Source organism: Pholcus phalangioides, unplaced genomic scaffold, assembly GCF_987345545.1.
Source record: "Pholcus phalangioides strain wild (caught in Gottingen) unplaced genomic scaffold, Ppha-v1.0 ptg000021l_1, whole genome shotgun sequence".
Lineage (NCBI taxonomy): Eukaryota > Metazoa > Arthropoda > Arachnida > Araneae > Pholcidae > Pholcus > Pholcus phalangioides.
The window spans coordinates 6,241,059-6,262,138 of NW_028301614.1; the positions used below are offsets into that span (position 1 = coordinate 6,241,059).

The following is a 21,080-nucleotide window of genomic DNA, read 5'->3' on the forward strand; positions in this document are numbered from 1 at the left end:
ATGTGCAGAAATCACTTACAACAAAAGCCAAGCAACCTAAAAATGCGAAAGTCGTATACCGTAATTTCCCACACAACTATGGTCCAATATAACACTATTTTCTAGATTAATCATCATAACTTCTGTTATTCAAGCTATTCAATTTTTTTTGCTGATATTGCCCGTAGAAAGATCAAACATTAATGTTACACTTTTTTTTATTCCTTATATAGCTTAAATATGGATTTTTAAAAAATTAAATTTTGGACTATAGTACATAGAGAAATCACGCCAAGCCAAAATTGGTGAAGATCATCATAAAATTTGGTTAGAGGTTTCGTTTCATGACTATGACAGCATTTTTAGAAATTCGACAGGGGGGCCTTCAATAGAGGGTATTAATGTGGTGAGTATTTTAATGCAGAGTATTGTAATGCAGAGATTCACTGAGAGGGGATTTTCCAAAATTCAGCCCCCTTATGGAGGAGGGGGGTTCAAATGTTATATGGGTTGTACGCTGAAGCCATAAATGTGAAATTTAGTCAATATTGTATTTTATAATGTAAATACCCCCAAGACGAGATTTCTGAAAATTCATCCCCCAAGGGGGTCATGGGGGGGGGTTCAAATGTTACATGGGGAATCATGGATGAGTAATTTTCAGATTACCAAATCTGCACGAGCGATGCTGCGGGCAACAACTTGTGCTCCATAAAAATGATTGGATCATAGTTGAGAGCAAAATACAATTTTCTCTACTATTTTTCCTATAATTATTTTTATACGCACGCAACAGTAAAAATGTTTATTAAACATATGTAAATACTAAACTACCTTTAATACAGAACACATCAATAGCTTGTTGTAGTAATTTGCAGCCGAGAATTTTTGCAGCTGGAACAAGATAACGTGAAAAACATAATCCCCAACTAACAGCTGATTCACGGGAAAGTATCGGAGAGAGGCCATCTTAACCACACATCTCTATATTCCCACTGTCTTGCTCTTTGCTTTAGGAATGAAATAGTTCACTAGATGTTGTTAGCGCTTAGATTATTGATGTTTTAGTGAGCATAGGTGTTTGGACCGTAGTTGTGTGAAAATAAGGTAACTGAGCGACGAATAAACTAGGCTTCACTGTATTGAAATGTGATAGTTTTATATTTAACGTAAACATTGTCATGAACATGTGGAGTTTTTCGTTTTACAGCAGCGCCTGTAAGTGAAATTTCAAGTTTTTTAATAATTTAACAAAAAAAAACAAAACAAAAAAAAAAAAACAACCGAATAAATAAACAAAATAAAAACTCTAGCCATGGAATAGAATTTCAGTGCAAACCGTATCTATTTATCTCGATTGGTTGATTTGTTATTAGAATTAATATGTGTCCAGAACATCTCGTCTACCCTTTATTTTCCACATGAAACTTGTGATTCTGGTTTATTGTCGGTATTCAATGCTCACATCGGGGGGAGAGAGAGGAAACCTGTAATTATGTTGGCACATTTCTCAGCTTTAATTAAAAACCTACTAACAATACAAAAGCAGTAATTGAAACCAATCTTGAGTAGGCGTCAGGAACAAGTTTATTTTTTGCATACTACTATATCGGTGGTCATGTGGAAGCTCCCTACTTTACACGTTCAGCAATTTTAGCCATAATTGGCAATTTTACCTGTATTTGACAATTTGTTGGGGACAATTGGTGTACATGTATGAATCCGAAATTCTTTTATTTCCCGTATTTTTATGAAGGACATAGGGTCAGACTAGGTACAGTATTTATTGTGTTGTGTGTATTAATACTTTTCTATTGGAACACCCTCGGCGGGCCGGCATATAGTAGTTTGCCCATTACTACACTATCGATTTTTATGTACGCATTGATATTTACCATATGAAGTGCACCTAATGAGCGATATTTTTATTTTATTCGCAGGATGCTACTACAACCAGGAACATTATAGAAATGGGGAGCGGATTGAGACTAATGAGGCATGTTTAAACTGTACTTGCTCAAACAGCGCCCTTATGTGTTACCTGAGGATATGTCCCTTCGTCAAGCCCTTAGGTGAAGAGTGCATCATAGAGAAGCACGTAGGAGACTGTTGCCCCAAAATCTGGTGTCCTGAAAGTGAGAAAAATTCCTTACACTTTTTATTGATTCTAATTAAATGTATGCTAAATTTGATCAAACTGATATTGTCATTCTCCATTTTCAGCTTATCCCAGGTCGACAACGGAGGCACCTGACTCTATCGTCGGTAAGTTTCTAGTTATATAAATTACGATAATTATATATGTATAACAAAAATCACTTATTACCAACCATTTACAAGGTTTGATAGATTTTCCCTAAATTTATCACTTTTACAGGTGATTATGCATAATAACCAGGTTATGCTTATAATAATTAATCGTTATTATGTTTTTTACAATTTTAAAACCAAAAATGGCACTATAACACCATTTTAAACTCAAGGGAAGAAAACGAAACTAGATTCAAAAAGCCTTGTCAACAGATGGCGCTTACAAAAAACGGAAATGGAGCGCTGATTGAAGTAATGCACTGAAGAAAACTTGGAAGAAACGATTTTAATGCGGTCATTATGCATTGTCATCGACCATTTTGATAAGTTTGATAAATTTCCTAAATTTATCACTTTTATTGTCAGACCAGACAAGGCTGGGCTCTGTCTTTTCCAGGATATTAGCCTTTTACCCGAGTGAGTGGGGTCATGCTGGGGAGGATAACGGTTACCACTTTTACTGGTGATTGGATTAATTATTTAACTGACAGTACTTATAAGTACTTTGGGCAGTCTGAACCGGATTTAATATTGAGAGAGAGAGGGAGAGAGAGAGGGGGAGAGGGGGGAGAGCGAGAGAGAGAGGGAGAGAGAGAGAGAGAGAGGGAGAGAGAGAGAGAGAGGGAGAGAGAGAGAAAGAGGGAGTGTGTGTGTGAGTGTTAAATAATTTTTCCAAACACCTCCGAAATAACTCCTATTTGACGAATTCTCACATCAAACCTCGATATAACAAACTCGTATTTAAAATATTCTACAGTTGGACCCTGATATAACGAACCCATATTTGACAAATTTTATGATTTTTCACTGCTATAATGAACTATCATTTAACAACCAATTATACATATTCACCTTATTGTGCATAATAACCGATTCATCATATTTACCGTAACATATACAGAGTAAAAACTTGAGTCCATTTCACCTGAAACAACTCGTAAACCATTGGCTAAAGAAACATACTTTCCGGTAGAAAAAGTAGGTAAATATCGTGCCCATGTTCTTATATGTCATTTATTTTATTAAGAACCGTATATGTACCGAGACACTAAATTTATACGGAACCCCCTGTATTCTACCTAAACTACAAAGTTGTGGTCCTGTCTCTCTTGAGCGCAACAACAAAAATTCCACGTTTCTAGATGTTCGAGATATTTGAATTAAGAAAAAAACATTGAAAATGAGGGGAAGGATGGCATAAGAATCGTATATGAACTAGCTTGTCTTTTAATATATCCTGTTCTATATCCCATTTTCAACGATTTTTAAATTCAGCTATCTCAGCGAATTTTGCACTTCAAAAACACAGAAGTTTCTTTGGCTTAGGGAGACAAACAGGCCAACAACTTTCTAACTATAAGTTAGAGAACAGGGAGACCGTATGAATGATTTTTGTGTCTCGGTACATATACGGCCCAAAGTAAAATAAAGGAAATGTATAATTACAGAGTACGAAATTTAAATATTTTTTCTGACTGAAAGTACGTGCCAATGGTTTGCGAGTTATTCAAGGTGAAAAGGGCTGAAGTTTTCACCCTGCATATACATAACATGCCAGGGGTTATGGAAATGTTTTTAGCTGTGCTTTAATGTACGCAGGCAATGCAAGTGTCATCAAGCTGAAATTTCAGCTATGCCCTCACATTGAACTTTTAAATACAGCATATTTGACCTTCCCTTGTAAAATGAATGGATGGCTACTATACCAATTGTTAGGTAGTGTGAGCGTTTTAACTGTAGCAACCCTGTGTGAATGAAAGAAATAATTTTAGAATAAATGAAACAAATAATTTTAGAATAAATGAAACAAATAATTTTAGAATAAATGAAACAAATAATTTTAGAATAAATGAAACAAATAATTTTAGAATAAATGAAACAAATAATTTTAGAATAAATGAAACAAATAATTTTAGAATAAATGAAACAAATAATTTTAAAATAAATGAAACAAATAATTTTAAAATAAATGAAACAAATAATTATACAATATAAAATGCAAGAAATAATTCTGGAATAAAGGAAAAAATAATAATTTTCTAATAAATGAAAAAATAATAATTTTCTAATAAATGAAAAAATAATAATTTTCTAATAAATGAAAAAATAATAATTTTCTAATAAATGAAAAAATAATAATTTTCTAATAAATGAAAACAATAATTTCAGAATAAATGAAAACAATAATTTCAGAATAAATGGAAACAATAATTTCAGAATAAATGAAAACAATAATTTCAGAATAAATGAAAACAATAATTTCAGAATAAATGAAAACAATAATTTCAGAATAAATGAAAACAATAATTTCAGAATAAATGAAAACAATAATTTCAGAATAAATGAAAACAAAAATTTCAGAATAAATGAAAACAATAATTTCAGAATAAATGAAAACAAAAATTTCAGAATAAATGAAAACAAAAATTTCAGAATAAATGAAAACAATAATTTCAGAATAAATGAAAACAATAATTTCAGAATAAATGAAAACAATAATTTCAGAATAAATGAAAACAATAATTTCAGAATAAATGAAAACAATAATTTCAGAATAAATGAAAACAATAATTTCAGAATAAATGAAAACAATAATTTCAGAATAAATGAAAACAATAATTTCAGAATAAATGAAATAAATAATTACGGAACAAATACATGAAAATTCAGAATTACTTAAAGAAGTAAGTTTTGAAACAAATAGTTTCAGATTTAGTGGGAAAAAAACTTACAAATCAATAACAGAAAAAAATTTCTGATAGAAATTCTTTCACAATCAATAAAAGAATAATTGCATAATTATTGAAGGAAACGATTTCAAGATATATTGAGAAAGAAAATAATTTTAAAATTATGAAATAAATAATTAAAGAATGCTTTAAAGTGATTTCAGATTGAAGTTAATCTCGGAATTAATTAATTTAATCTGTAATCTAAGAAGAACTTATCAAAATTAGTAATCAATAAAAGAAATTATACTTCATAATAAATAAAAGTCCTCATTTAATTTTGTCCCGGTTCAACTCGGGGCTCCATTGGCTCTTTCCATTAAGATTTCACCAAATTACATTAGCTGATGGCCCGTGGATTTCGTGGGAAGTTTTAATTGGGCCCGTCGGGTTGGAAAATGTTGAAGACCACTGCTCTATGGGAATACTATTGTAAGTCAAAGAAGTACGGGATAGATAGATAGATAGAACCGCTCACAGCCCCGGACTGATGCAAAGCACCTTACTTCCGTTACCTCAAAAGAGGCAGAGTTGTGTCGGAAAAGTTAGCAAAGATTTATAGTGGTGGCTCCCCTTGCCCCGTGCTCGCAAGTTTCGAATTACTCGCGTCGTTCTCCCCATGAAGACAGCCATCAACTCGATGCAACGTACAAGCCATTTGACAAAAATGGGTGACTGAATCCAATGACTAGGGAGAAAAATTGCACGTGCGCCCAGTGGCACATAAGGGCCGGAGACCGCAGCCTGGGATTTCTAAAGAAGGGTGGAAAAGACTTGTGGACAAGAAAGAAGAAAAAGAAGCTGGCATGTTGAAGCGGGAGAGACCCGAGAATGGTCCAAATACACAATGCACACAATTTACATACATACAGCGCCTCGACTGTGACGGGAAATGAAGAAACAAAGCCTCCGTCCACAGGGCTGAGCAGTGTGTTCTACTCGCTCTTCCCCTTACAGAACATGGAATATATACACACACAGAATACACACATAGCCCGCACTGCGACGGGAACAATCAAACAGAGCCTCCGTTGACAGTGCTGGGCATTCACATTTGAATTACACGTATACATTATTTACTTTACAAAAATTTCCCTTCCTTATACTATTGGGAATGCACATAAACACCACTATGAAGGTAGTATTGGGTACAAATATCACCCCGAGCTCATACAAATATTCAAGGCTACAAAATTACCATCATACTATAAAAGTGCGGCGGGAACAATCAAACACAGCCCCCGTTCACAGTGCTGGGTGGCAGCGATCACATTTGAATTTCCCATACATATATTTACATAATATATTTATATAAAATACACTATTTACAAAATATAAATTTCCCTTTTTATATAATTGTTGATACACATAAACATTACTATGCACGACACATATATTGGAAAAAATACCATAATGAGCTCAGAAGTACGGGATAAGAATGAACGGAAAGCAGATTAGTTAGAAATTTCGTACATTAATATAGTTGTTTATACTCTACGCACCGTTTATTCTGCGTGATCAGTGTACATCACGACAGCGCGGAAAACAATCTCAACGTGTCAGCGATGTGTTTTGTGTGCTTTATCACTTGTTGAGAGAAATGAAAATAAAATTCAAAAAACCGGCTGCTGTTATCAGGTGCTAGAAAAAACAAATTCACGATTTTTTTTGTAGAACAGGTGTTTCTCAGAAACTAGTCGGCCTCTACGTATCCATTCGGACGCTGTCCTTGCTGGTAACGAGGAATAGCAAAGACTCTTCAGTGACGAAGTAAATACTAAAGGGTTTAGAACAGGGGGTGCACAATTTTTTCTGTCGTGGGCCAGTTATGCCAGCCAGCCAGTCGTGCAGTGGCCGGAGATCAATGGCCAAAGTCCGATAACAAAAACATGATTCAAGGTCATCGCCAATTTGGCATATTTTTTCGTGATAAATATGTCCACGTTAGCTATGGCAATCATCAAACTGCAGTCACGATGTGGTAATAATTTTTTTTTTCAAAATTTGACAGAAAAACGTAATAGTTCTGCATTATTATATAGCTTCTGTCTGAAATTTCTCTTTTTTCCCGTCACATGGAGCTAATCGAATACGGCTACTATGTATATCCATGTTGGCGATGAATAAAAGAATTTGGTGCCTACCAAACCGTCTTGAATCAGCACACGGAACTTTGGCCAGGGATCGTGGCCTTACTTCGGGCTTTGGCAGTAGCATATATAAAAAGTAGCTATATAACCTGTTCGTTTACAATCTCGAAATTTTGGCCGTCTAATTTCAGTTAGAGAGAAAATGTCCCGTTTTCCCGCTATTTTCAACAAAACAGTCTAATTTTTAGAAATCAAGATTTTTGATTATTTTCTGGATTTCAGAAAAATAAATAAAGTATTAGTTGCTAATGGCAACTTTTTTTGTCCATGACAGATTTCTTGGCTGTTAGCTGTCAACTTTATTTGTTTTTGGTGATAAATATGTATATATAAGTATACATATATATTTGAAATTTTTTTTTCTCTAACTGGAACTTTATTTGCCTTGTTTTCGACAATTATTTTTTACTGTAAATGACAACCTTACTTGCCTTGACAATATTTTCAGCTATAAATGCAACTTTACTTGCCTATGACAATTTTTTCGGCTGTAATACGCAGCTTTATTACTTGCCTTGATAACATTTTTGGCGATATTTCCTATTTTTATGAAAGAAATATGACCAACCTAGGTATTAATCGTATTGTATCGATACTTTTCTACTGAAACAACTTTCACGGCCGGATGGAACCCATAACCGGGCCGTATTCGGCCCACGGGTCGAAAGTTGTGCACCCCTGGTTTAGCAGATAACACATGAAACCGTTTTTATTTGCAATAAAAGAAACGCTCTTTTTATAGGACATGAAGATCTCACATGAGATAGCGATTAGTATTACGTAGAGGCTGATCGAATTCCAGGAGGATAATCATCAGTCTCATACTAGCTATGTATACACACACACACACAGTAGTATATACTCTAACATTTCCCAACTCTTCGGTGGGTACAAAAGGCTAAATAGGCAGTACCCTTTAGGTCATCGAACTTTATAATTAAGATACTATTGAGCTCCGTCTCTGTCATCAGTTGGCTTAGAAAACAGTCATTTTCTTCTCGTTTAATAGTGACCATTCACATGATTGAAGTAAGAAAAGAACTTTCAGTCTCTTTCTTTCACTATTTCCAACAAACGGTTTCCCGAATAGATACTGTAAGAAAAGACAGAAAGAAAATGACGAAGGAGGAAGAGAAGACGACCACCACCAGAGGATTTTTTTATTTTTTTCAAGAGGATGATGATGACCTTTCAAGATTCAACAAGGAAACAGATTTACAAAAAGAACAACAAAAACTCTACATTGAATTGAGCTTTGAGTGACCAGTTGACTAATTATTGGAATTCGAAGACATTTCATCAGGAATTCTCAGATTAAAAACAAAGGGGACACACACACACACACACACAAAGCTTGTGATACGCGACGAGTGAGATAATCATCATTACTTAACCCTTTAAGCGGTTCTTAAAATTTTCCTGATCCGCATTGTAACTGCCACAGTAGAAATCGCTAAAACTTCCAGAAAATGCCACCTATTCGCAAAAAGAATATTTTTTTAATGATCTCGTGATCTGGTAATTGCTTTCCTCCCAATACAAAATAATGATAATAAAAATTAATGAGGGGAGGAAAAACTATCGTTTTTTGTTATTTATGCTGAATGAATTTATTTGTTATTTAATATTTGTCACTCTTTCTTTAATTGTTATTTATTCTGTAAGCATAATCGTATACAACCGAAGAAGGGAAACGGAAAACATCCCCTTTATCCCCACATTAGTAATGCTCGGATCTCTATGCCTTTGCATATTTCGCTATTTTTGCGTGATAGAGCATATTTTCAAAATTTTAAGGCATATTTTGCATATTTCATGATTTCCGATAAAAAGTAATTTTTTTTCTCGCTGTTCCAATCCCGTTTCAAACTAATTTTTGCGGTTCCCACAGCTGACGAGAGCTCTTGGGGCTAGGACTTTTGTACACTAAAAATGAAACTTCGTTGCTGATTGGTAAAAAATCCTGAAATTCGGGTTTTTGCAACCAATCAGCAATGACATTGAATTGTTAGATCATAAAACTATTAGCCTTTCAACGACATTGGTGTGTGGCTGTAAATAGATTAATCATCTGAATCGGTGTTGGTAACTCGTGGAAGAAAATTAGCTAAATAATTTTTTTAGCGTTTGTGGGAAATTTTGAGAGTTTTATCAAATAAAAAGAATTAGTTATTGTTATTTATTTTGTGTTTTTCTAAAGCAAAATACACTACTTGACTAGGTATTTTCACCTGTAGATGGCAGCATATTACTTCTGAATTTGTAGGGAAAACCTTGTTCAAAAAAAAAGTTTTTGAGGAAAAGAGCATAAATGCATATTTTATAGAGCATTTTTCATAGGCTTTTACAGCATAAAAATCCTACATCTAGATATCAGACTTTGAATAGAAGCTGACTCCGCCCACTGGCAGTTGATTGACAGAACGGAGGGAGGGAGGGAGGGGGAACCAGGAGAAAGAAAACTTCAGTCGATGGGTATTTCAATGGTATCTGGTTATCATAAAGTGTCCCGTTTTTCCGCATTTGCAAAAAATCGTACTTGAATTTTTATTTTTCACTGAAATCAAGTTGAGATTGTAAATTATATCATGATTATATTCAATTTCAAATATTTGCCAAACATTTTTTTTTGCTGAATTACATTGTATCTAATTGTGAGTTACATTAGCCCTCTATTTGCCACCATTAGTAATATTTCAGCGATTTTAGCGATAGGTGGCAATTTTTTGGCCACAATTAGCAATTTCACTTCCATTAAAAAAATTTTGGCGACAATTGGAAACTTTACTTGCTTTTTGGCTGTAATTGGCAAATTTAATTTGGCATTGCCTTTGGCATTTTTTTTGGTCTGTAATTGGTGACTTAATTGGCTTTGACAACGTTTTTGGCCATGATTGGCAACTTCACTTGCCTTTTACAACTTTTAATCGCGGTAATTGATAAATGACATTATTTTCAGTTGCGAGTTACAGTAGCCATTCCCCTTTGACACTTTTTGGGAAAACTCTCTGACAATTTCTTTGGCTATAATTGGCAATTTTACTTGCCTTTGGAAATTGTTTTGTCTGTAATTGGTGACTTTACCTTCCTTTGACAACTTTTAATTGGGATAATTGGTGATTTCCCGGATGGATCACGATTTACCGTATTTTTATGAAAGAAATATGATGAACTTAGGAAATTACATTGTTGTGCGTATTGGATACCTTTTCTACCAGAACACTTCTCGCGGACAGGATGGAACCCCTTTGTGGGTCACATTTGGTCTGTGGGCTGGAGGTTGTGCACCCACGTCTATTAGGGTATCATCTTCACAAAACTTGTGCCATTCTTGCGATTGTGCTCTTTGATTCCGATAAATGGTTACTGAATTTCGTTAAGGAAATTATTCGTTGCGTAGAAAACAAAAGCGCCAAAAAGATAGAATCAGTTTGTACATGATTGAACAGCACAGGAAACGATAATAATTCAATTTCGTAGTCTTACAGTAGCTTAATGAATGGCTAGCGTGTTATTTGTGGCCCATAATTATGTATGTGAACATAATGATAGAGTGTGTGTGTGTGCATGTGTTCACCTTCTTTCACTCTCCGAAAATTATGTAAAGTGAACACCCGAGATCATGCTAATGATGATAAGATGGCACCCATGGCCTTACCTCTCTTTTTCCCATTTTCGTGTGATAATAATAGCTTTCGTTCGTCGTATTGACTACTGTGTGAGGCCATCTCCTTCACAATGCGTGACATAAGGGAGTTTTCATCCTAAAATCATATCTCAATGAATTAGGGGCTGTTCAAGTATTACTTTAGCAGATTTTTTGCCATTTTTGACACCCACTTTTCTCTTGTCAGGTCTGCCGCCATCTCCTAACGTATATCAGAGACGGACACGAACAGGAGGGGGGACATGGGGCTCTCCCTACCCGCAAAAGATCAAAAATTTATTTTTTGAATGCAAAAATATTTTAAAAAATATATAATTTCGGAAGAAAATACCTTTATATGTTTATATATACCTTTATAAGGTTAAGAACTCAAAATTTCTTTTCGAGGAAACTCATTTCAACCCACCCTCTCTGCCATATAAATCCCATGGCTGGGGAACAAATGTGGCTCAATTTTATCTGATGCTGCCCTCTGCCTCAAACCTAATTTTTTAAAAATGAATTTAGCGGCGCATTTTTACAGATCGCTTAAGTTACCCGTGGCACAATTGCAGAGCCTTCTAGCGACTTGTGGCACATTTTCAGATCTTTCAAGTAGGCCCGTGGCACATTCACTGATTACTTAAGTGACACGTGACACATTTCTAGAGCACTTCAGCGGCCCTTACACATCTCCACATCACTTGAAATATTCGCGGAACAATTAGAGATGACTAAAGTGGCTCCATAGAGATTTATCAACAGTGAGAATGTTGGTTCAGGTACCCACAAACTAGCGAAAGGTTTTCCTCGTTTTTAGCACACCGAGTAAGATGCCATTAAGAATATTTCGTATTTTTATGAAGGGTGGTTGGAGATATAAGTATCATCCAACCCCCCCCCCCTCCCTCCTTGTCATCAAAAGTCCCCCCATTGAGCTCTCCGAACCCTCCCATCGAAGCAGACGAAATACGTGAATGTCGCTTATGTGATTCATTCAAAATTCATTTTTTAATGAATTAAATCTCCCGCAGCCTCTGAGGCCAAAGATTGTTTTTTTAATTTTTATTTCTTAAACTTTTAGTTAAAAGAACTTTATGAATCCTTTGCACTGCAGAGGTTTTTCTGGTACTTTATTGTCGTGTTTCTTAACCCTTTTTCCCGCTTTTGGACATTTTTTTTGTCATGTTCACGACAGTATCAAATCTAAGCGCAGCGTGCTAGTAATACTTGGGTACGAATATAAACCAACTGCAAAATATTTTATGCAAAGAAAGACTTTTGCAATATGAATTTCGCATGGAACATTTTTTAGGGAAGGGAAAGCTAAAAATATTGAGGCGCCAAAATGTGGAAATGTTTCATATTTATAAAAGTTCCAAAAGTAAATTTAATTCGTCTTACTGTTTCTATTTTCTCGAAAAATTAGTCAACAAGTTAAAATTTTTGGTTCCCTTCTCGCACCTCCAAAAATGCTTTGTCACACCTTGGGTTAAGAACCACTGCTCTATTGGTATTTAAGAGTTCGTACTCTGTGTGTGTGTGTGTGTGTGTGCGCGTGTGCGTGCGCGCGCGAGAGAGAGACTTTATACCCCTTTATACCCCCACCACAATCATGTAAGCTTTTGTGTGTGTAAAACATTATATGCTATTATTATTGGTACCCAAAAGCACAAAAATCAACATCTAGGTGCCTTCCTGTAATTGTAAGGGGCAGTTATAAAACAACGAAATACTGTTTCTTCGATGTCGATCTCAATTCGACATAGGACCACAAAGGGTTAAAGGAAATTACGGTATCTTGATAATCTTGAGTTTGAGGTAACTGTATGCAAGTCTTAATGAAATTAAGCAATTCAGTTTTGGATACTTTTCTAGGTATCGTTGGTTCTATTAGGACTTTGTATTTGTATCTAACTATGAATTCTGAACTGAGTTACTTGAAGTAACTATGAATCAAGAAGATACAGAAGAAAATACAAACTTAGATTGAAAAAATATTTATAATGTGTGGAAAGATTCCTTTCCCTCACGTTTCACATTTTTCTTTGAATTTCAGGATGTTACGTTGATGGGAGGTATTACCATGAAGGCTCAAGAATACCCAGCAATCCCGGTAAACCATGCGAAGCTTGCTATTGTGTTAGAAACAGTTCCGTTTGTACCATGCAGGAATGCGAGCTCAAAGTCGACGGATGCTTTCCCGAATACGGACCTGGAAGTTGTTGTCCCAGCCGATACAACTGCAGTGAGTATATGAAATACCTATTAAATAGCTTTCATGGTGAACCACATTCGACAAAAACTTCCACAAATTGCTCGAAATAATTTTCTAGTACGAGCTTGGAGAAATAATCCTTTGATTTTCTTATGATTATGGTATTAATCGATAGAAATAATACTCTCGTAGGAATTTATTTCGAAAATATGTCAAGAAATATTTTGAAATTATTACTGAAGATTCTAATAATGTGTGTGCTGAATCAAAAGGAACTGAATCTGATTCAGAAATGCCGGTCTTTATTTACGTGTTTACATGAAATACGCAGCATTACTTTTTTTCAAAATAATCATCTTATCAAGATCCCAATGATATACATGACGCGGATCAGTTTTACTAAATTAATTAATTTCCATAACTATCTTATAATTAAAAACTGAAAAGAAAGGTTTGAATCAAAGACTTTGGAAATTTATCAGTATCCTATATTGACTAAAAATTGCGTGTAAAAAATGTAGTTAGTTATATGACATTTCACGTAATAATACAAATACAAATACAACGCCACAACAGGCAAAATGCCCAACGAGGTGGCTGATAAAAAGATGCCCATAAAAATATGGATGTCATATATTAAAAAGAAAAACAGCAACCCAATTAAAAATGCAATTAACACAAATTATAAACAATATATACACATGATAAAATATTATACAATGCCCATAAAGAATACTTATGGTTGTCTTATTCTAAGAATGGATAGCTTCTCACTAAACCGCGATAAAACCGCGTCTTATACAGTTTGAAGTTGGTTTTTGACTCATGCCCCCATTCAAGTTTTTTCCACTCATGATCAGACATATGGCAATGAGAAAACATGTGGGCACTGCACCTGCTGGCGCTTTAGAATTTTTATTTGTATGTTTTATTATTATTGAATATTGTTGATACCCTCTTTTTGGCAACGACGAGGACAGTCGTAACATATAGTTCCATAAAGACAATTTATGGTGTAGACATTGGGTCGTAAATCATGGGTCTTCAACCTTTCTCGAGTCGCGAGCACTGCCTATACATCAGACAAAGAGTACTCCCTTACAGACACTTGGTCATAGGTATGCTTGAAATCTGCATAATTGTAATCCTTCATTACAATTTTTGCAGGGTATGCAATTGAAGTATTTGCGACCACGAGATCGGGCACGAGCATTGAGCACTATTGGCGCTCACGAGCAACAGGTTGAAGATGGCTGTCCTAAATTTTTTTCCCTGAATTTATCATAAGATCAAGAGCTATTATGTTTGGCATAAAGCATGGTAGAGGGCTCTTGTTGACTCAGAGAAAAAAATGACTTCCAAGCACCCAAAACTTCAAAGAAAATAAAAATCGCAAACTTTGAAATGAAATACCTCACTCACTTTTTGTCGTACGGGTAACGCTTTTAAATACGACTGTTGGGCAGACTGGGCAAATCACCAAATAATCTAGGCTTCAGAAAAAACATTTTAGTTGCTAAAAATTTTTACCTGGAAAAAAGGGTCGAAAATTCGACCCTTTCATGTTGGCAGATGTACTGTTATTAATTCCAAACATTTTGTGTTGCTTTTTGTCTGCAATTTAGTAACTACACAAAGAAATACCAATTTTTTAGTCAGCATAGTGACCTGGCGCCTGGGATTTTCCCCATGCCTGCTATAGGGCTCCGTTGAACATATAAAAAGTTAGATTTCTTAAATTTGTCAAATGACAGCTTGTTTACACAAATGTGCCAAAATATTAATATAAACTTTATTTAAAGCACCTTTGCAATTAGAAGTTTTTGGCCTACGACCAATGATTGAGATAGAAAAAGGCCTGGGTAAGGACTTTCTGACAACTCTGTATATGGGTAATTGTGACGAGAAAAGAAATAAATTCAATTTGAGAGCTTATAGGCTGTCTTTTTACTCTCAGAATTACGTGTGGCGTATACAGAGTCACCGTTTTTCTACGAAAACTAATATTTTTCTGGGTGCGGCTTATTCACCGGAAATTACTGTAATTAGTATTCAATGTCAGTTTATTCCCCACTTTAAGCGAATGTTTATTATCCTTAAGAAAACGCAAAACAGATAACACGTAAAGAAAATAAAACAGTGTTTTGCGACTGAGGATTAGTGAGAACGTCGAACCAACGCAACTATAGGAATGTCGTTAACTTTATACTCAAATCTCTGAATAGTCACTGTTATCGCTGATGATGACCCCCCTTCTTTTTTTACTTAGAAACACGTTCTTGGACTGTCATCATACGAAAAACACGACCGCCAATTTGTATCACAAATAGAAAACCATAAATAATATTCGATCTCGTTATCTACTCAAAACCCCCCCTATTTTTTATGTCTTTTTAATGGACACACGACGTCGGAAACGATAATTTTTTTTTCTTGTTTAGATGATAAATCGGACAAAAGAAAAATACTGTTTAGGTGCTGGCAATATATTACGTAGACGACGAAACAGAGAAGATGCTATAAACGAAATTGTTTATCACATTTGAGATTTTTATAATGCATCTTTTAAGATAATCGCGGGATTTGTTTTTTTTGTTTTTCACTTCCAAGTTGAATTATACCTGTGGTCCATGTCATGGAAATGAAGAACGATAAATCTAGATTATCATTAGACGTGAGAGAGAAAAATATTTTTCTTGATTATATGGAATGATACTCACGGGGCCAGTATTTAATCGTAAAAAATATATATGTATATAATTCTTACATTTATCGATACAACCAATTTATCCAAGGATAATGTCGCTCTTCGCTATCCATACGAAGGTTTTCAACAGCTGGCTGATGCGAAGATGAATTCAGGAAAAAGAAAGAAAATGCAATTGCCCTTGCGGGAATCGAACCCACGTCCTCTCACTTGCCGGGTGAGCGCACTAGACAAGGTATCAATTCTCAATCTTTCCTTAGAACTCGTGTGTGTGTGCTAAACGGGATCGTTCATGGACGGTCACACCTATTTCAGGGCAAAACTCAGCCAGCTGTTGAAAACATTGGAATGGATAGCGATAAGTGGTCCATGAATGGTCCTGTTCAGCGCACACGAGCTCTAAGGACAGATTGGGAATCGTTGCCTTTGCAGGCTAGGGCGCTTACTTGGCAAGTGAGAGGGCGTGGTTTCGATTTCCTGCAAGAACAGCTGGATCTTCTTTCTTTTCTGAATTCATCTTCGCATCAGCTAGCTGTTGAAAACCTTCGAATGAATGGATTATCTGGAATCTTTGGGCCAGTGATAGGCAAACTCTTCAAAAACGGGCAAAAAAAAAAAAAAGTTGGCTGGCCAGTATGATTTATTATAAAATTCTATAAGAATTCAAAAAATATTATTTCAAGTTCTTCAATACTCTAACACAGCGGTTCTCAACCTTCTTTGAGTCTAGGAGCCCTTTGTGGCGTATTATTTTTATGGCGGAGCCCCGTAGACCCATTTTTTATTTATTCATCAGGGGGGACCCGAACATCTCAGCCGAAGCCAGAATTTATTGAGATGCCTGTGACGTATTCGACCCATACCGGAGAACATACGACTTCATCTGATGATATCCGCTGAGAAAGCAGTAGAATGCCGAGAGAGGTGTGTAGAATTTATTGGAGAGAGAGCAATGAATGAACGAACGCCCCTCATCCCGTTGTCGAGATCTCTTCCAGCCTATCTTCGTGGCAGAGTCCGGAACACTATTTTGAGTCAAAAAAGAAAAAATAACAAACATACATAATTTTTACATTATTAGTTCCCCGGTCAGACGAGATGGGGTTGGAGAAATTGAGAAAGAGCAATAAAATTTATTGAGATTTCAAAGATTACATATAATGCATCATCACGAAAGTTATGTAAATCGAAAAAAATCAAGTGAATAAATTGAAAATCAAAGTGCAATGAACTATGATTCAATAACGAACAACTGAAAATTGCATAAAATCATATCGCAAAAGGAAATCAAAACTTTGATTGGGTGACTGGAATAAGGACATTGACAAAAAAAAAACCCTTCAAACAATATAAAGCATATTAAAAACTGCAAATAACTTCCAGAATATACAAAAGTATTTTAAAATGAACTCCAATTGCTTTCAGCATGGTAGTACCTAAGTCACGCATCTAGATTTTTCATAGAAAATGAAATTGGAATGAAAATAAAATTTTGAATTTGAAAAATGATTTGACTTTTTCCCATCTTTATCCTCATGTAGTAGGCCTACATGTACTTCGTTTTCACGTATGGTAGGGACTCTTAATCATTTTCAGTCGCGACCCCGAAATATGTGCAATCAGTCAGGGTAAATGTTTTTTTGTGGATTACATTTTTATTTACTTCGACTTGCCACTGCCCTTTCTTTGCTCACCCTTCAGTGATTTTACCAATAATTTGCGGTTTTTTTTTTTGGCTACATCAAGTGCTATCCCGTACTTAGGATCGCAATTTCCCGCATTTGAGATTCAGTAATGCGGCACATATCAGACCAAGGTGTGCCAGATTATCGAAATCACTGGATTATTGGAAGTCAATTGAAAAAGCCCATTTAAATTATATAAACACTACAAAAACATGTAGTGACATGCTTTCCTTTTATATACCCGAAGAAAACCCGCCAAAAAATGCCGGACGGGCCAGATTAGCACACGGCTGGATAATCGAGTCTACTGTATACGAGTCTACCATAAGGGACGGTCTAATTTATATTTGAATCCAGAAGGATATAAATTGGTAAGATCAATTACAACAATTGAATAGCTTTAAATTCAATTAGAAGTAAGTTATGAAGTCTGCCTGTGTACTCTAGGTTGAGAAAAGCTGATGTACCGGGTATTTTCGGGTGAATCCTATCTCACTTGACATGAAATTTGAACAAAGATCTATAATAAGGAAGTCGACCTCTACCCAAATATCTTTATGTGTCTCCAATATCAATACTTGGGATACTATTCCATACTTAATTCCATTATATCGTGTGTATGTGACGTAATTTTTTTTTTTTTATGTTCGCTTCCCACAGTCACTTCCTGAATAGATTTCTAATATTTCTGGGCGACATTTTCACGGGTGAAAGGAAAAACATTTTTGTCACCTTTTTCCCTGGAAAAAAAGAAAAAAGTTATCTAATATTATGTAATTGCTAAAACAGAGATAAGTAAGAAAAAAATAATAATCTCACTCCTTTTCGCACAGATCACTAAACACAGAAATAGAAAATTATGACGAGAAGAAAATCAGACTGAAAAAAGAAAAGGGGGGAAAAAAAAGGTGATTTCATATGGAAAATAGAATGTGATCGTGGAAAAAATACTTCCGCGTATATATACGTCCGAAAAATATCGCATCGGAATCATTTTTCATATGAGCAGCATCATTTTTCTATCTACTACCTTCTGGCTATTATCATCATCACCTTCTCCTCATAATGTACGGTTCCGGTTAGCTTCATAGTGAATTACGCTTTTATAGCGTTTTATAACACATATTCTCGATAGAAGAAAAAAAAATATATTGTGTGAAATATACGTATATGAAAGTTCTTTTTTTCTTCTATTTCCCACGAGGCTTCTCCGGACACAGCTATTTAAAGAAATCATAGAACTGTGTCTAGAGAGAGAGAGAGAGAAATCTAATGTTATAGGTGAAAAAAATGGCCTGAAATAACGTGTATGAAATGGTGATGGAAACGGGAGTTGTGATTTTTGTGTTGTTGTTTTATCATTTTCTTACGTTACTTTCGATTGATGAGATTTTATACTTTTCTCTCTTTTTTTCTTGAATGGTGTAAAAAACGGTGGTAACGGCACCAAAGCGTGTGAATTTCTGAGTTCAAGGACCTGGAAAATTGAGAGACTCACTCTCGTTGTAAATCGACTGTTTTATTGAATATTTTCTCCTTTTCGTTTTTCTTAATAACTGTTCGATGTTGCGTTACCATATTTATTTGTTATTTTCATTTTAAATCTTCCGTGTCCGGTTCAGAAAACCTATTTACATTATAATCATCTATTTTGACTCAGAATAAAAGAATACAATCGATACGTTACGGTAAATGTGATAAATGTGGTTATTATGCATACTTACCAAGCATTTTTTTGCATGTAAGTTTGATGAATTTCCCTGAATTAATCACTTTGTTATTTATTACAATCACCGGTAATTATGCATACTGCCCAATCATCGTTGGTAAATTTGATAAACTTCTCTAAATTAATCATTTTTACCAGTGATTATGTACAAGCGTCGAGTCTTTGGTAAACATGATAAATCGTACAATATGACGATTATTCATCACATTACGGCGTACAATATGACGATTATTCATCACATTACGGCGTACAATATGACGATTATTAATCACATTACGACGTACATTATGACGATTATTCATCACATTACGACGTACAATATGACGATTATTCATCACATTACGACGTACAATATGACGATTATTCATCACATTACGACGTACAATATGACGATTATTCATCACATTACGACGTACAGTATGACGATAATTCGATTGACATGATAATTCATATATGTATTATATCATTATTCCGGGGTATGATCGTAAAATTTCGTATCATTATATCGGGGTACGACTATAATCATCACTTAAGCTCAAAATTTTATGACGTGCCCTATTTTTTTATAAGTCACATTCTGGACATATTTGAGCTATTTGTCATATTTTTGGAATTTTCAAGCAATAGATAATTTTTTGGTCATTTTTATGACCGAAAATTTTAATCTGTACGAAGTTTTCCGGTGATATAGTATGCAATTAAAATGAATTCATCTTTCATTTCCTTTCTTTTTGAAAAAAAAATATTTTGTGCATTCTCAGTGGCCGCTTCTTTGTTCTCGGAGGATCATTTTGCTGTTTTAGAAAGAAAATTCTTAACAGCACACCAAGTACGTATGAAAGATCATGCTCATTCGTACACTGGAAATCTTTGCGCTCAATGCATTTTCATCATGCCTAAACATAGTGATTTTGGTCAGGAAGGGCAGGCAGATTTGTGGGCGAACAACTACTAAAAAACTATCACTTTTACCAGTAATTATACATTATACCCAACGTCGCGTCGTTGGTAAACATGATAAATCATACCATAAGAAAAGCTATACATGTATTTATGTCATTATATCAGTGTACGATCGTTTTTTTATTATTATATGAGAGAGACTGACTATATTCATCACACATACTAGATTCATTTGAAATATTTTCATATTTATCAAATTAACAAATTAGGCTGCTTCACCAAACCTGGCCAAATCGCTATATTGCAATTTACTGCCATTACTCGTTAGGGGAAAATATCTTATCTATATTCTTCCCCGGGTTTGAATCTGGGACCGTGACAGCAACCTTCACGGTGGTGGACGAGCATCTCACCACCACGCCACTCTGGTGCTTCACCAATTACACCAGAGTATTATACATAATCACAGATAAAGGCGGTAAATTTCAAGTATATCAAATTTACCAACGACACTCGGTTATTATGCATAATCATCGGTAAAAGTGATAGTTTCTTTGGTACTCATCAAATTTACCAATGACGCTTATTTATTATGCATATTCGCTGGTTAAAGCGATAAATTTATCAAACTTACCAAGAGGATTGGTAAGTATGCATAATAACCGATTTATCACATTTACCGTAACAGATATATATTTGAATTTTTCCTTCAATGGAATAGTTTTTTCTATACTTCAAAATTCTGGACATCTAATCTTTAAACTAATGTTAAAGTTGCGTTTCTCAGCCACGAATAGCACGCTGAAGTTTTATGAAATTTTCGGACACAGAAGAGATTGAAGAAAGGTTTAGGTCCAGAATTCTGACATTTACTTCCATGTAGCACCCTCTATCAACAAAAATCAGGAAAAAAAATTTCCTACTAACAAAAAACCTTCTCCGTGAAAGTAACTCTTTTGCAAATCGCATTCAAACATACCAATTACTATATTTGAAATTTTATTAATTATTGTTAAACTATTTA

General features: G+C 34.9%; 1 protein-coding gene across 1 annotated transcript in view; it reads left to right on the plus strand.

Moving 5' to 3' along the window:
- LOC149070540 (uncharacterized) overlaps positions 1 to 21,080 on the plus strand; it is a 157,965-nt gene that overhangs the window by 95,387 nt on the left and 41,498 nt on the right. The window contains exons 4-6 of the mRNA XM_089249147.1: positions 1,920 to 2,114; positions 2,203 to 2,244; positions 12,874 to 13,062. Coding sequence (XP_089105273.1) covers positions 1,920 to 2,114; positions 2,203 to 2,244; positions 12,874 to 13,062 — 426 coding nt within the window. The remainder of the gene's footprint in view (positions 1 to 1,919; positions 2,115 to 2,202; positions 2,245 to 12,873; positions 13,063 to 21,080) is intronic.